The sequence below is a fragment of the Pyricularia oryzae genome, chromosome 7, assembly GCF_000002495.2.
Source record: "Pyricularia oryzae 70-15 chromosome 7, whole genome shotgun sequence".
Classification (NCBI taxonomy): domain Eukaryota; kingdom Fungi; phylum Ascomycota; class Sordariomycetes; order Magnaporthales; family Pyriculariaceae; genus Pyricularia; species Pyricularia oryzae.
In genome coordinates this window covers 2,815,625-2,830,131 of record NC_017854.1, presented here as the reverse complement: position 1 = coordinate 2,830,131, position 14,507 = coordinate 2,815,625, and the positions used below count along the sequence as shown (strand labels likewise).

The window sequence follows — 14,507 nt, the reverse complement described above, 5'->3', positions numbered from 1 at the left end:
ATACCGTAACTCTGGGTCAGTCGATATGCCAATGCTATGGCGAGTGGCGTTCAGCTCCCCGGCTCAAGTATCCGTGCTTCTCGCCGAGTACGAAGCCTCGTTTTTGCTTTGTTCGTCCCTCCCCCAGTCATTCCTCAGCCATTCGGTTTCAGAGCAATCTTGTCATGGCGCGCGCCATCCAAGCAGAAAACTTGACTTTTTTTGGTGGTCTTTTTTCTTTAGGCCCTCGCAGATATACCGAGCTCGTGGCTCAAGGTGATTCTTTCACATGCAGGTTCCAATCGAGGTGCATCTATCACTGCGCATGCGTGTTTCAGAAGCAACCAGCCTCGCTGCTGATGGAGTACCGATGCACGACAATTTGGCCGGGTGGAGACTAATCACACTGCTCTCTCTCCAAGAACCGTAATTTCTGCGAAGTTGGTGGGCTACCGTACGGCGAAGTCTAAAGGCAGGATGCGAAGCTGACCAATGGATGTGTTTTTTTGCAAAGATGGTCTGGTTGCTTCTGGGGAGCTGCCAATTGACCTATGAATGGTGCATAATTTAAAGCAGCCAGGGGTCGGTGGTGGTGGATTGCAAACCGCTAGTGCGCTTTACCTGCCCCTGATACCTGCTTGGTAATATTCTGTGCTCAGCGTATGGTCTGGAGGGGGGCTGGATGCAAGAGACTGATGCTCGAGAGGGAGGAAAAAAAAAACGAGGTATGAACACTCGCTTATCGGTATATGTCGGCCGAAGCTGGCCTTGCGCGCTACTAATATTGCATTGGAACTAAAGCGAGTATGTGGGATTCGATGGATGGTTACTTGGTTGTCTGCCATTTCCTGTGGATTTCAATGCCCCAAGGCTATCTAAGTGGATGGCTTACCTTGTTTTGGGCTGCTAGCCCCCTACGATGGCTTGGTAGCTCGGCACAAAGCAATCGCTTAGCCTCCGAGCCACTTTGAAAGCCAGCAATTCTTGCCCGCGTTTAGGCCGTGACGTAGCAGTGAAAATGCTGTTGCCAGTTTATTCTAGAATAGACTGTTTTGTCTACCTAGCTTTACCTGTCTGTCGGCCTTTTTTGTTGTTGTCTGTTTCGTTACTCGTTACTTTGAACAACTCGCTGTAGGCTTTGGTGATCGTCTCAGAAGGCAGCAGGCAAGCATCATGGCGCCAGAGGAGCGGAAGCGACACAGGAGACCGAGTGCCGCTGATGAGACAAATTCAGATGATGACAATGACGCACCTATTGTCTCGCCGGAAGATCTGGTGAACCTGGCATTTCAACAAGTTCCAAGTCTGGAGCCGCAGTCAACCCCCGAAATCGATCCCGGATCCGACTCAAAGATCCGACATGGCACATTCGACATTCACTGGGACCCTAGGCTGAGTTGCCGGGTGGTGGACTTTATAGGAGACATGTGAGTAGGTCTGGCGGAGGGGTCAACTGGCCAGCGGATCATGTTGAACTGCCAACAATCGCCACAGCCGCCGGATGTGTAAACAGAACGGATGAACTGATGAACAAATTTTGCGTGACTTGGCAGAGAAGTTCGTCGCATGCGACCAGCCATACGATGCCCCTTTCACTCCACTCCGGTCCTGTCACCGCATCGTGTCGACGTTAATCCCTCCGTGGGAGGACTGGCGAGTGGCAGCTGGGGCCGACTGCCCAAGTCGGATCTCGCAGAGGAAGCGACCCATGAATGCCTGGCGACAATCTGCGGCGCGACCATTCCTGCGCCCTCACTCGTGCCGACTGCTTCTCATGAGAACATGGTGGATTCACGGCCCAGTCAAAGCCGCGTGTCTGTATATCAGTACACGCTGAACAAGGCCAAGCCAAAGACGAGCCTGCGCAACGACGACGGCGCCTTCGCCTTCATCCCGCAGACGGGCCCCGTGACCCTCGACACCGAGCTGGGACTGCTGGAGCTGCAGGTCGGCGACGTCGGCGTCGTGCCGGCCGGCATACACCTGTCCATATCGCCGTCGAAAACCGCCGGGGCCGAGGTTCTCAGTGGAGGCTGCGCCGGGTATGTGCTGGAGGTGGTCGGGACCGGGTTCGATCTGGCAGCCGACTCGGACTTTGCTGTTGCTTCCGGCCCGCTGTCTCACGACGAAGGCCCTCTCGATGCAGACGGCAAGGAGTGGACTCATTTCGTCAAGGATAGCAGCGCACCCAGGCCGCCGACGCTGCCATCTTATATGACCGCCTCGGGCGCCATCCCGGCGTGGATGCCGCCGAATCCCCCACCATCCCACAGGAATACCGCGAGGCGGCCAAAGCAGCATGAGAAGGAGGCGGAGGAGAAGTGCGACGGCGGGCAAAGCGAGCCCGCGACGGATGGCAAGCTCAACCCGCTTCGGCAATATACTCTCGCCCACGGTCCCCTGGACGTTGTGGCCTGGGAGGTGGAGGGCTCGCGGTGCGAAGACCTTCCGTACAAGGTGAGGATGTCGGTTCCCGGACCAGATCAGCGCGAGCCCTGGCCGGTGCTTCGAGCCGACCACGGCGACGGCCACGTCACCGAGCTGCGCATGTTCGACAGCCGGGTGCAGACACCGCTTTGGGATGCGCCCAACGCAGCAGCAGCGGCTGCTTCATCCAGCACCAGCCATGTTCCGGATGACGCTGGCGCCGGGGACCGAGAGAAGCCCCGCGATGGGCTAAACGTTGCGTATGGTGTCATACGCGGCCCCAAAGGCGACCAGGCATGGCGGGGCCTCCGCGCTGGCGACCTGGTTGTACAGGCGCCAGGCGCCAAAGATGCCGCCGCCGCCGCCGTCGTCCCTGATCCGATTCCTCATTCGGACCCTTCTCAGTGTCATGATTTGCTAGGGTTCTCGTTTACGTTCCCCGGCAAGCTTGGCTTCTCAGAGTGGGCTCTGGCTGAGCACCCAGCCAGGATCTCCTCGACGACGACATGAGTGTACATCTCTTCACTCTGACCTTATTATTAGATAGATACAACCCAAGGGCCATCAGTCCGAGGCCGGACGAATGCTTCGTCGCAGCGTCCACTTCACCAATATAGACTGGCCAATATACGCGCAAAGGCCTAACCGAGACACTGGGGGGGAGGAAGAAGCCTAACATTCTAGTTTTTTTGATCTCTACACCCTGTTTTTTTTTTGTCTCATCTTTTTTTTCACCTTTGGCCCTTTATAAATTGCACAAGTACTACAAAAGACGCATTTCGTGTGGGGGATCTATACTCCTTTCTGCAGACGAAAACCAAGGGCAACCGAAATTTTTCCCAGGGCATTTCCAGGTGTCGAGGTCGGCGAAAGTTTGTTTTTGTGGTTTGTGTTTGTTCTTTTGTTTTATTACATTGACGCACTCGCATATATATCCCAGCGGTTGTTTAAGCAATCGAGCACGAAGGGCAGGCTGTTTTTTTTTTTTGTTTTTTTTTTTCTCTCCTTGTTGCTTTCCGTTCCCATTTTGTTTTGGGTTCTTGTACCAAACCATGCAAAAAAAAGGGAATCCATAAAAGAAAAATACCATAGTATTAGCTGTTGTCTGGTGGTCTTTGTCCACTTATTTGTGCATGTTGTTCATGACCGTGTGTAATCCTTCCCTTGCTGAAACTTGATGCATTCTCTTGTGGGATGTTGAAAAACAGAAAAGTCAAAAGGAAGGATGACCTGGTTGCCTGAATCTCAAAGTCCCGGTGAGCAAGACCCTGTCCACACGGCCTCCTGTTTCCGAGACGTGACAAGGTATCGGGCAGGGAGGCTTGGTTGTCGGAGGGTTACCCGGGGAAATGGAGAGAGCTAGTCAGTGCTCATAAAAGGGGCGAACGGGTTGAGAGAGCTATGGGCTGGGGAAGCGAAAGGAGGTTATTATACATGGGTTCGAGTGGCGGGGTGGTTTGAGAGGGGGGTTAGCGGTATGCTTGCGTGCCGTGTAGATGCGGGAGGGTTCATGGACTCTGGACTAACAAGGTGGCTGGGCATTAACTAATTGCCATGACACTTTTGCTCGAGCTCTTAAGAATAACATAACATATCCCAACCGGTCCAGGTTCCCCAAGCATTGACTAAATTAATCAGATACGTCCTATGTTACAGCGAATGGTAGATTATATAAGTTCAATATGTACAACATGTACGCGAGCAAAAGTTGCTTGCCGTCGGTATCTAACCGTCTGTTATCCGACCTAGTATCCCAAAAGTAGGTAGTAAAGAAAAGAAAAAAAAAGACAATACAAAAAACAGTTTGCGTTTGCGTGCGTGGGCGTCGTGACAAAAAAAGAAAAAAGAAAAGCAGAGCACTGTGCTACTTCTGCCGCTAGACTAGAGGTTCTTTCCTTCTTTTTTTTCTTTCTTTTTTTTAAAAAAAATATTTTCTTCCCTTTACTTGTTCCCCAATAAAAGCTCTGTCCCTAAACAACTCATCCAATACATCCTGACATACTTTGCATTATAGAATTATATCCTCCTCCCGCCGTGGGCCCTAATCTGCCTATCCAGCTTCTCATCCGAGTCGTTGCTGGACAGACCCCCGATGGAGGACGACTTGGTGGACCTCCCCACACCCTGCGCGTGCGTCACCAGCTCGGCCTGGTCGGCCTTGCCGTTGGCATCGAGCATGCTCAGGGGCAGGCCGCCGTCCTTGTCGGGGACGACGTAGTCGGTGTCGGCCTTGAGGGTCCTCTGGACATCAAAGGTGCGGCTGACGACGATGCCGCCGCCGTGGCTGTGGCTGTGGTTGTGGACGCTGTGGTTATGGCTGCTTCCTCCAGCGGCGTAGCCGGACCGGGCGTGCGAGTGCGTGTGGAACTTTGAGTTGCCGGGGCCGCCGAGCTGGTCGTTGTCGGACCGCATGTAGCCGCCGTTGCCAGAGTAGTAGCCGGTCGAGCGCGTCTTCTTGAGCACGAGGGCCGTGATGGCGGGCAGGCAGGCGCAGATCAGGCCGATGCCCACCTCGGCGTTGCCCGAGAGGATGACCTTGGTGAAGGTCATGGTGGCGTTGGGAGAGTTGCGCTCCATCAGGATCATGCCCAGGCGGTAGATGGAGAAGGCGGTCGCGGTGCCACCGGCGCACAGGATCCCCATGATGCGGAGCTTTTTCCGGTTCGAGAGTTCGAGGGACCAGGTGAGCGGGATGGGAAGGATGAGGATTGCCAGATCGCTGATGACGCTGAGGATGGAGTCGCAGAGAATGATGACGTCTGTGAGAAAGAAAAGCATGCCGTGTAAGTCAATCTGGTCCAGCTTTATCTATCCACGTCTCAAATATCAAAGCGGAGAAAGAAAGAAAGAAAGAAAAAAAAAAAAAAAAACTCACCTTGGTTCAAGCACTTGTCCTTCTGCCCGAGCCAGTAAGCCTCAATGGGCCAGCATGTTCGGATTTTGATGATGAGCCCTGAACCATAGTACAGGAAGAGCAACAGCTCAAAGATTTTGATGCCCATGATTGTCTTTTTGTGCTATAAAGACGTGCAAATCATGCAAAGTCAGTACTCATCATCATGCTGTAGTCTGTGGGTTAACGTGTTTATCAGGGGGCTTTGTCTACATACCGGTCCATATACTCTCTGGGTCAATGCCAGCAATGCGATTTTAACGCAGAATGCCATTGGCATATCTGAGAGGAATCACCAAGGTCAGCTTCTGTTCTACATGCAACTGTTCGGCCACAAAAGGAATGCCTCGGAGAGTATACTGACAGAATATTGTTGCCGCATAACATGCCTTGAAGTATCCCGTTATCAACGTTGCTGGCACCTCCCTGTTAAAAAGACACCTCGTGTTAGCAAGCAGAAGACTTGAGAAAATGTCAAGTCTACCATGCTCAGAGATTTGCATACCATTGATCCAGACCACCTCCAAAATGCGTGGCATATATCGCAGTTATGCAATATCCTACCATGAGGAACCATGTGGCAAAGGTAAAGTCTATGAGTGTCTCCGTGTTAGTCTCCAGCTTCGACGTCTTCCTTCTTTGTTTTGCTGCCTCTCGTCCAGTCCAACTGCAAAACTGCAAACAAGACGTGGGGCGGGCAAAGAGACGTACAATCCTCAGTGTGCCAGTGGTTCCCCAAGGCCACGTGCTTGGCGTAGAATCGTACTATAACAAACGCCGTGACAACCACCAGCGTCAGGGTCTGCGTCACGTACGACACCGACCTCAGGTTGTCACTGGGGTTTTCGAAGTTGGGGGTGACGCCCGGGGGCGGAACCCCAGCTCCGATGATTTCCGATCCGTTCGTGCTCATGACTGCGAGGTTCGCCGTCGCAATCATGGCTGTCGTCCTTTTTTTCTTCGTTCCTTGTTCTTGGTTTCTTGTCGTTTAGGGCCCTTGTTGCTCCTTGCTGTGCTGATGCAAAACCCCTACGTCATATCCCTCTCTTTTTTATATGTTTTCGTCTCGCTTCCTCCTCGTTTTCTGTGTCGTTGAAGAAACAAAAAAGTAAAAGTCAACAACCCAACAGAGACCTCCTAAAAGAGAAGCAAGAAAATAAAAAAGGGTGCAGTAAGGGAACTGCCGAAGTCGCGGGTATATGTGGGCTGAAAAGAAACAAGAAAAAAAAAGGGTGACGGAGAGGGTAGAGGAGGAGCGGGTTACTTGCAGATAAGAAGCAATGGGGAGAGATGGGGATATTTTTAAACAACAACTGCAAGACCAAAAAGGGTGGTTGACGGGGAATTTTCACTCTCCAATGATGTCTCTGCCCAGTGAGGAATTGGCAGGTAGGTGTGTGCCTGGGAACAGTCCTTCTCCCACCCTAGGATCTTCGGGAGGGGGTGTAAAAGGTAAATGGGTGGATTATCCACCCCAGCACGCCCAGGAAGCAGGTGTCGCAGGGGGGGTGGCAGCAATGTACTGTTCAGGAAATGGAACAGAAGCAGAAAAAAAGTGGTCGAGATGTGGGTAAAAATGGGTGTTAGTGGCAAGAGTCAGATGTGTATGCAACGGAGCGGATCGTTGCCCCTTTTGAAATAAGAGCCCCGGGCCAGGGAATAAGCTGCAATGCAGTCAGCAAAGCAGGTAAGGTAGGCAGGTTGGCAGGCAGGCTTTGGAGATCCCCAAGAGTTTTGTTTGGGTACTCCGTAGTAAAAAAGACAAAAAAAAAAACAGATTGGCACACACGCACACACCGGACACGCTTCCAGACTCATTCGCACAGCTCACGCAACCAAGTGAACGGTCAAGGAGGTGGTCTTGGTGGTGCACTGGGTTGTGTGAGTAAAAAGGCAGGGGTGGAGGAAAAATTCGGCATCATTCTCGTCCAAAGCCTCATCCCTACCATAGAAATCTTCATTTATTCTTTTTTCCACCCATAATTGCTAGTCCCATGACAGGACCGTCGCACCAGGTTCGCGGAAGTCAAATCTTGTTACACTCCCGTCAGGGTCTGTCTGTATGAAATAAGCAGCCTTAATCTTTGTTTTTTTACTTTTTCATAAATTGGGATGATTTGCTGCAAGGTTCATCCTGTCATGAACAGGTCAGTCACTGTTCTTGTCGCAGATATGATGTACAAGAAACGAAAAAACCTTTGATGAGATGAATTTGGGACACACACAAGATGCGGTTGCGGAAACCCCCTTCTCTCATTCTATCCTCTTTTTCGTTTAGTGGATGAATTAATCACTTTCCATTATGTTTTAGCTTCGGGCGGCTAGGCTCTTGCCGTAATGTGCCCCCGAGGTTCACCCCGAACGGAACCGGGGCCGCATTCTGCGGAGCAATTAGAACTAGACCAGGTCTAGGTCTGCTTGCTGTTGTTGTACTGTGGTACGTTAGTACAACAAACGGGCAGCGGCAGGGTTGATCGATTGGAATGTTCCTCCAGTCTGTACTACTGCGCTAACTACAGGAATACCTCCCCGGAGATTTTAGCGATTGGATTGTGTTAGCTTGTGTGGGTAGGGCATTTTGGTCCCACTACAAGTGGCTCCAGGACTCTCGCTGTTGTTTGAACTAGGATATACGGTTCCATTGTTTCTCCAAGATCGGGACAATCTATGAAGTACAAACTATCATCAAGCTTTCATTTCGTGTTTTTTTTTTCTCTTCTTCTTCTTCCTTTACCCGCAAGGAACCACAGCTATACGATACGAGCAAACCAAAAGTAGAGTAGGTACGGTAAGTTTTAATGTACCGCTAATTACAACGTTGATCAATCGTCAGATAGATTGCATGATGAGCTGTTAACTAGGTGGGTACCTAGGTACGTTACTGTATGGTAGCTTCAAGGTAAGTGGGAGGAAGGTAAGGTACGGCAAGGGACGCAATGCTACATACTTTGGTCTAGACTATGCTGGACAGGGATACAAGACTGAGGAAGAAAAGAAGGGGAAATGGAAGCGAACGAGACGAAACTTGAAAGGAGAATGAAAACGCATGAGAAAAATCTCGCTTGGGTCGTATTGAATACGCATGCATCATGGGCCCTCCATAAGCCCAATTGGGGTACAAGAAGTACTTGGTATGTACGTATTATACATAATCTCGTCTCATCAAGTAGCTAAGGTAGGGAGTGCTATAGGCAAGGTAGCCAAGACTGGTAGGCATTCCAGCATAGCCTCTCCCGGAAACACAAAAACCAACCAAGGTTCAAGATCAAGAGTACCTACTGGTAAATTACAGTCCTCATTCGACCATGTTGTTCAAGCTTCTTCCCGGGGATTCATCCAGCAAATCTCGATCGGCTGTCTGAAGTTTTTGTTTGTGGATTGCTTAATCTAGTGTCTCGCTCATTTATTTATCCGTACTTACATCGCCTATTATATTATATACCTGTAGCTGCCTTATAACTTCGTTGTGCTTTACTATTGACTGCATCGCACATGTCGTCCGTCGCCTAGTCTAGACGTCGTAGTTTTAGCGCAGCCACGCTAGACTAGCAACACTAGACTAACTAGCCCTACTGTACTCCAGTCTAGAGGCCCACGTTCCCCTAAACAGTATTTGTTTCCTGACGGAGACGGCAGGGCGTAGTGCCGACCCGCTGCAGATTCTTTGTGGAGGACATTAAACTCAATTATGCAACCACCCACCGAGATCCTTTTGCGGATACATGGAAGCTAGTGGCATTAGCTTGCCTTCACTTGTGCTTAAAGTGCGGCGTGCCTAGGTAACCTGGCTTTTTAAACATTAGCACAATAAGTTTAGTGGAGTGCCTAATATCGTCATGTCGTTCTTTTGCTGGTGATGCCGCGATGCGCTTTACATGTATAATCTTACGGCCGAAATGGGATGTACTTCGTAGCAAGAAGATGAACCAAACACAGAGGTTATGTCAGACCACCCTCATCTTTTTTTAAGTTGTTCGTTCATTCGGACTAATGATTAGACCAACATGATTGGCATCACATCACCAAATCGGAAACCTGCGGGATGCACCGATCCTTGCACCACCACACCAAAAATCAAAAAGGAAACGACAGAAGAAGAAGAAAAATAAAGATAAGGCCTGACGTGCGTCGGGTGGGTGGTATGGCAGGGTCGCGTGCCCGCACCGGTCAGCACATCATCCATCTGGATCCTGCACACCACATTTCGACATTGGTTGGCCAGGGCAGAGGAAGCTTGGCGGGTGTTCGGCCGATTGAAACCACTACCGCGTACGATTCTTGTCAAGAGTAGCGCGGGATTTATCGTGCTATAAGAGGCGAAATAATTGGTAGAGTGTGCACACCTTGAAACAAAACCGAACCCTTGAGAAATGACGACAGAAGCGAGGGAAAATCAAATTTCCGTCTCATGTCGGGACGAGGGAGCGAAGAAAAAAAAAAAATCAAACCACTAGCAAACAGAGGAAAAAGAGAATCTGACCGTTGCAGCCGTTACAAACCTGTGTTGCAGTGGATTCAAGCCTAGTGGCGCTCCGTTTTGACTGTGCCGGGGAAGAAAGCAACGATCCGGGTACCAACGATTGGAACAAGACTCGTTGTTGTGGTTCTTTTGGCTGGGTTAGGCCTGGCCCGGAAGGGCGGAAGATGCGACGGGATAAAGATTGATGGATCATTTCCATCCCTATGACTACCTTACCTAGCCTTGCCTAACAAACAAACAAAAAAAAAAAACAATTAAGGAAAAAAGAAGACAAAAGAGGATAGTGGAACAAAAAGACTGTGCGCAAAAAGCAGGGGGGTGGAGGTGCGAAAAGAACGGAAGGAGAAACAACACTAATTACTGTATGGACGGGTTTACCTACAAAGTACCTGCAGATGGTTTGGTACGAACTGCATAGGCAATGAGGAAGGAGCTGCGGGGGAAAGGCGAGAAACAAGATTGCAATACTGCGTAGACCAAAGCAAACCTTTGGTAGCCTTGGTAGCCTAGATCGGTTCCAAAGAGATGGAAATGACAAGGTGAACAACCAGCCCGGCAAACCAGTTGACAAGACCAATCAAGGCAAACGACACAGCAAAAGGGGTTCTCCCTGCAAATGCAGCACGGGGGTTTACCTCATTCTAGATCTTGAATCGTGCCCCCCTCCCATCTCTTGTCCCTGCCAAGCCACATCCAACACCAACACAGCCACCCAAGCAGCAAAGCGACGTTAGCCAGACCCGGACCCGGACCGAATACCCACATCCTTCCTAGTATGGCCAACCTCGTCTTGGAGCGGGCATTGTGCCGGTAAGGAGGGGTTGACGTCTTTTGGCGTCCAAAGATAATACCAATGGTACGACGGTAATAATACCCGTTATTTATCACTCTAGGGAAAATAAAAACTGGGGAATTCATGCGAGCAGGGAAACCTAACCAGTCAGTCGCCCGTTATCAGGCCAGCAGGTCTGAGTTTTGCATCGGGTGTAAACGTGCCTATGCTATTTCGAACCCCTCTTTTTGGTTCGGTTCCTCGTCTGTTGGAAGCCGACATTTAGTTTTTTTGGTTATCAATTTGTTCCGTTATACCCTCTTTTTTTTCCTCCCCTCCTTCTTCTTGTCGTTATTAAAATCTCATTTCCCAACCAAGAGCAAAATAGCATTAGCTCTCGTCATCGCTTAATCATTGTTCCTACCAACGTACGTTATCATTGCTACTCCAAAAACATTTACACTACTTGTTATCACCCCAGCAAACTAAAAGCTGGTCTGGTCCAAAGAACGTCATTATCAGCCCATAGTCTGCGACTTGGCCAAGCTTGAAAGACACATTCTGAATCGTGAAGATAAAAAAAAAAGTACCCCAAAGAAAATCATGGGATCAGCCGGACCTGCCAACCCCAAGCTCTTTGAGCCTCTCGCCATCGCAAATGGCAAACACGTCTTGAAGCACCGTGTTGTTCACGCTCCCTTGACCAGGAACCGTGGCACGCCGGTCAACAAAAACGATAGCCGTGAGGAACCCAACCGTCTGTGGCTGGCCAACGACGTCATCAAGGAGTATTACACCCAGCGTGCCACCGATGGCGGTCTCATTATTTCCGAGGGCCTGCCGCCTAGTCTCGAGGTACGTTTATGATGTGAGAGTTGTTGCTCATGTCTCCTTTCCTTCTAGTTTGTCACATCAACTATTACCAGTATAGCAAAGGAAGTCCTTGCAACTACTACGTACATCTTGGCTATTTCCGCCATCCAAATTGCCTTGTGGCACTTGGACCAATGTGTCGGTTCCATGCCGTGCACGGTGGTCAGTGGTGATCACTTTTTTTGGCGATGTAACATCCAACAACCCCTAAAAAAATCCCCTTCTCCTACCGCACAGACCTTTACCCCGGAACACCCCAATCATAAGGCAAAGAAAGGGTGATTTGCTCTTTTTCTTTTTTTCGGGCAAAGAAGCTGGGAGAATCTTGTTTTGCGCTTGCGGGTGGCATAACCGGATGAGAAAGCCAAATATTTTTTCTTTTCTTTTCACTCGGCTTGATCAACCGAGCATGACTTGACGAAACCGCAAAAAAAAACTTTACTGACCCATGTCGTCATCCAAACATAGGGCGGCGCAATGCCCGGCGTCCCAGCCATCCACCAGGCAGCTCAGGTCGAGTCGTGGAAGCCCGTGACCGAGGCCGTGCACGCCAAGGGTAGCATCTTCTACGCGCAGCTGTGGCACTCTGGCCGTGCCATGATTCCGCAGCACATCGGCGGGCCCGTGCCGGCTCCCTCGGCCGTGCCCTGGGACGACCCCACCGAGGTGTTCTGGTACCCGCCCGCCCACACCACCGAGCTCTGCAAGTACGTCGACTACCCGCCGATTGAGATGACGGTGGAGCACATCAAGCGCACCATTGATGATTACGTCAAGGCCGCCAAGAACGCCCTCGAGGCCGGCTTCGACGGCATCGAGGTCCACGGCGGCAACGGCTACCTGCCCGAGCAGTTCCTGAGCTCAAACTCGAACCAGCGCACCGACGACTATGGCGGCTCTCCCGAGAAGCGCTGCCGCTTCGTCCTCGAGCTGGTGGAGGCCCTCGCCGCCGCCATCGGCCAGGAGAATCTCGCCATCCGCCTGTCGCCCTTTGGTTTGTTCAACCAGGCCCGCGGCACCCAGCGCAAGGAGACTTGGGGTTACCTCTGCCGTGAGCTCAAGGCCCGCCTGCCCAACCTGAGCTACGTGAGCTTCATCGAGCCAAGGTATGTTTTTGTTTTATTCTCTCTCTCCCTCCCTCCCTCGCTTCCCTAATTAACCCCCACATCTTCTTCCCCAGGTACGAGCAACTCTTCTCCGAAGAAGACAAGCAAAAGTTCCTCGACGACTGGGGCATGTCAAACGTCGACCTGTCCATGTTCAGGGAGATCTTTGCCGGTACCCCCTTCTTCTCCGCCGGCGGCTTCGACGCCAAGACGGGCAAGGAGGCCGTCGAGAAGGGCACCTACGATGCCATTGTCTACGGCAGGTACTTTACCAGCAACCCCGACCTGGTCAGGCGTGTGAAGGAGGATCTGCCCTTCAACCCATACAACCGCGAGCGCTTCTACGGTCCTTTTGAGGACCCTACGATTGGCTACACCGACTTTGCTACTTATGATGAGCAGCAGAAGAAATAAGTGAGAAGAAACAAACGGCGAAAAAAAAAGAGAAAAAAAGAAAATCAAATCCAAATAGGGAAGCTGGGGCTTTTTGGGCTATTTTCTTTTCCTGTTATATCTACTGCTTATACACCAAAGTTGAGTATATATACACACACCGCGTGCTTTGTACAGTATAGACGGCATTGGATAAGGTAGACAATAAAGCTCATGCCTGGCAAAGACGGCGATGGCGGAACTGATATTCCGGTTACTCTGTCATACACTTGAAATGTTCTACGATCATACCATTGTGAGGTCACGAAAGTCGAATTTTTCATTGGTTCAGGCGATCAAGTGTCAATTGGTACGTAAACGGTATGGCTGGCATATAGGTAGTAATGAGCGCCGTACCAGTGACGGGACCAAAGCGGATCGACCGTTGATCCGTTGATTGTGCGCCACAGGTACACAGACTACAGTACAGCACTGATGTGTGGATATTCACTCACTCCTCAAGGTTTGCTCCAACACGTACCTACTACGACCGTGCTTTGACAGGTGCGGTTCAGCAGCGGCGGGATCCTGGTCGACTGGTATACCTACGGTACCTACCTAGGTAGTATACCCACTTTACCCCCTTTACTACAACATACGTAGTATGTTTGCTATAGAACCACGGTATTACCGAGGTACCCATCCAGAGCGGCGCAAAGGACGAAACAGGGATATGCACTGTCACGTATAGTACCATCTTGCTGGATTGTTATACGCATTTTGGGAAGCAGAAAGGAGAAGAATGACGCTCAACCATAAGTTCGGCGTGCTATTATTATTGTATCTGGCCTATCGGTCTATCCTTCGGTCAAAACCACTGACCGGTAGTAGTACCTGCAGGTACCATGCATAACCTGCCACTTCACGAGGGGTGGAACTAGAAGACTCGGCAGTCATTCAGCGAACAGTTTACTGGACAAGGTCAGGGACATTTGAACATGGTTATTGGTTCTGTATGTACCTACCTGCCTTGCAAGAAAGAAGAATATCTAAAGGGCCAAGTTTCTGCGCAACTTGTTGGAAATAATTACTAAGAGCACTTTTTTGTCGGGGGGGGAACATGCCGCACCCCTGAGCTTCCAGGATCGGATACCACTTACACTCTCGACAATGGAAATGAACAGAATACCTACCTGTGAGTTCGGCGAGGAAACATCCAACCGACGGTAATATTCTCTCTCGCCTGATGAGCCCAGCCCATCTCATATCCCCGGGTTTTCTCTCCTTTCAGTGGTCCTTGTTATTTTTTTCATGGTAATTCTTCCTGCCTCCCACCAATCGGGGCTGCTGGTTGGCTCTTCCGGGGTGGGTATGGATTCATTGGATTGCAATCACAGGTGGTATTTTTACGTGGTATTGGAGGCGGCCGGGTCGACGGGCCTTGGCAATGGCAGGCCATTCGGATGGGAGAGAGGAATAAATGAGGGAATTTAGGAGGGGGAATGGAACCGGACCCGGACCCCAGAATGTACCGTGGCTGGGGCAGTACGTAATAACGTATTCTTTTTTTTTTCCTCCTTCTGAATCATTTGCCTGCTTTGAACC

General features: G+C 50.6%; 5 protein-coding genes across 5 annotated transcripts; 4 read left to right on the top strand and 1 right to left on the bottom strand.

Annotated features, from left to right (window-relative positions):
* Positions 1-434: 434 nt before the first annotated feature.
* On the top strand, positions 435-3,099 carry MGG_10580 (uncharacterized protein). Its single transcript, XM_003721323.1, has 2 exons — positions 435-1,406; positions 1,533-3,099. Exons 1-2 carry the CDS (start codon positions 1,153-1,155, stop codon positions 2,914-2,916), a joined length of 1,638 nt encoding a protein of 545 aa, XP_003721371.1. The 5' UTR covers positions 435-1,152; the 3' UTR covers positions 2,917-3,099.
* Positions 3,100-3,980: 881 nt separating this feature from the next.
* On the bottom strand, positions 3,981-6,529 carry MGG_10581 (uncharacterized protein). The gene is made up of 6 exons (XM_003721322.1): positions 6,011-6,529; positions 5,805-5,892; positions 5,664-5,725; positions 5,517-5,581; positions 5,282-5,423; positions 3,981-5,165 (listed from the first exon to the last, which is right to left on the bottom strand). The coding sequence occupies exons 1-6, from the start codon at positions 6,237-6,239 to the stop codon at positions 4,423-4,425; spliced, it is 1,329 nt and encodes a 442-aa protein (XP_003721370.1). The 5' UTR covers positions 6,240-6,529; the 3' UTR covers positions 3,981-4,422.
* A 131-nt stretch (positions 6,530-6,660) lies between these two features.
* Positions 6,661-8,339, top strand: MGG_18054 (uncharacterized protein; the record flags this gene model as incomplete). The annotated part of the gene is made up of 7 exons (XM_003721321.1): positions 6,661-6,688; positions 7,077-7,180; positions 7,301-7,314; positions 7,611-7,740; positions 7,819-7,863; positions 8,078-8,087; positions 8,173-8,339. The coding sequence occupies 7 exons, from the start codon at positions 6,661-6,663 to the stop codon at positions 8,337-8,339; spliced, it is 498 nt and encodes a 165-aa protein (XP_003721369.1).
* Positions 8,340-10,793: 2,454 nt separating this feature from the next.
* Positions 10,794-13,170, top strand: MGG_10583 (12-oxophytodienoate reductase 1). Its single transcript, XM_003721320.1, has 3 exons — positions 10,794-11,406; positions 11,893-12,530; positions 12,605-13,170. The coding sequence occupies exons 1-3, from the start codon at positions 11,155-11,157 to the stop codon at positions 12,942-12,944; spliced, it is 1,230 nt and encodes a 409-aa protein (XP_003721368.1). The 5' UTR covers positions 10,794-11,154; the 3' UTR covers positions 12,945-13,170.
* Positions 13,171-13,197: 27 nt separating this feature from the next.
* On the top strand, positions 13,198-13,721 carry MGG_18053 (uncharacterized protein; the record flags this gene model as incomplete). The annotated part of the gene is made up of 3 exons (XM_003721319.1): positions 13,198-13,272; positions 13,467-13,524; positions 13,654-13,721. 3 exons carry the CDS (start codon positions 13,198-13,200, stop codon positions 13,719-13,721), a joined length of 201 nt encoding a protein of 66 aa, XP_003721367.1.
* Between the last annotated feature and the right edge of the window lie 786 nt (positions 13,722-14,507).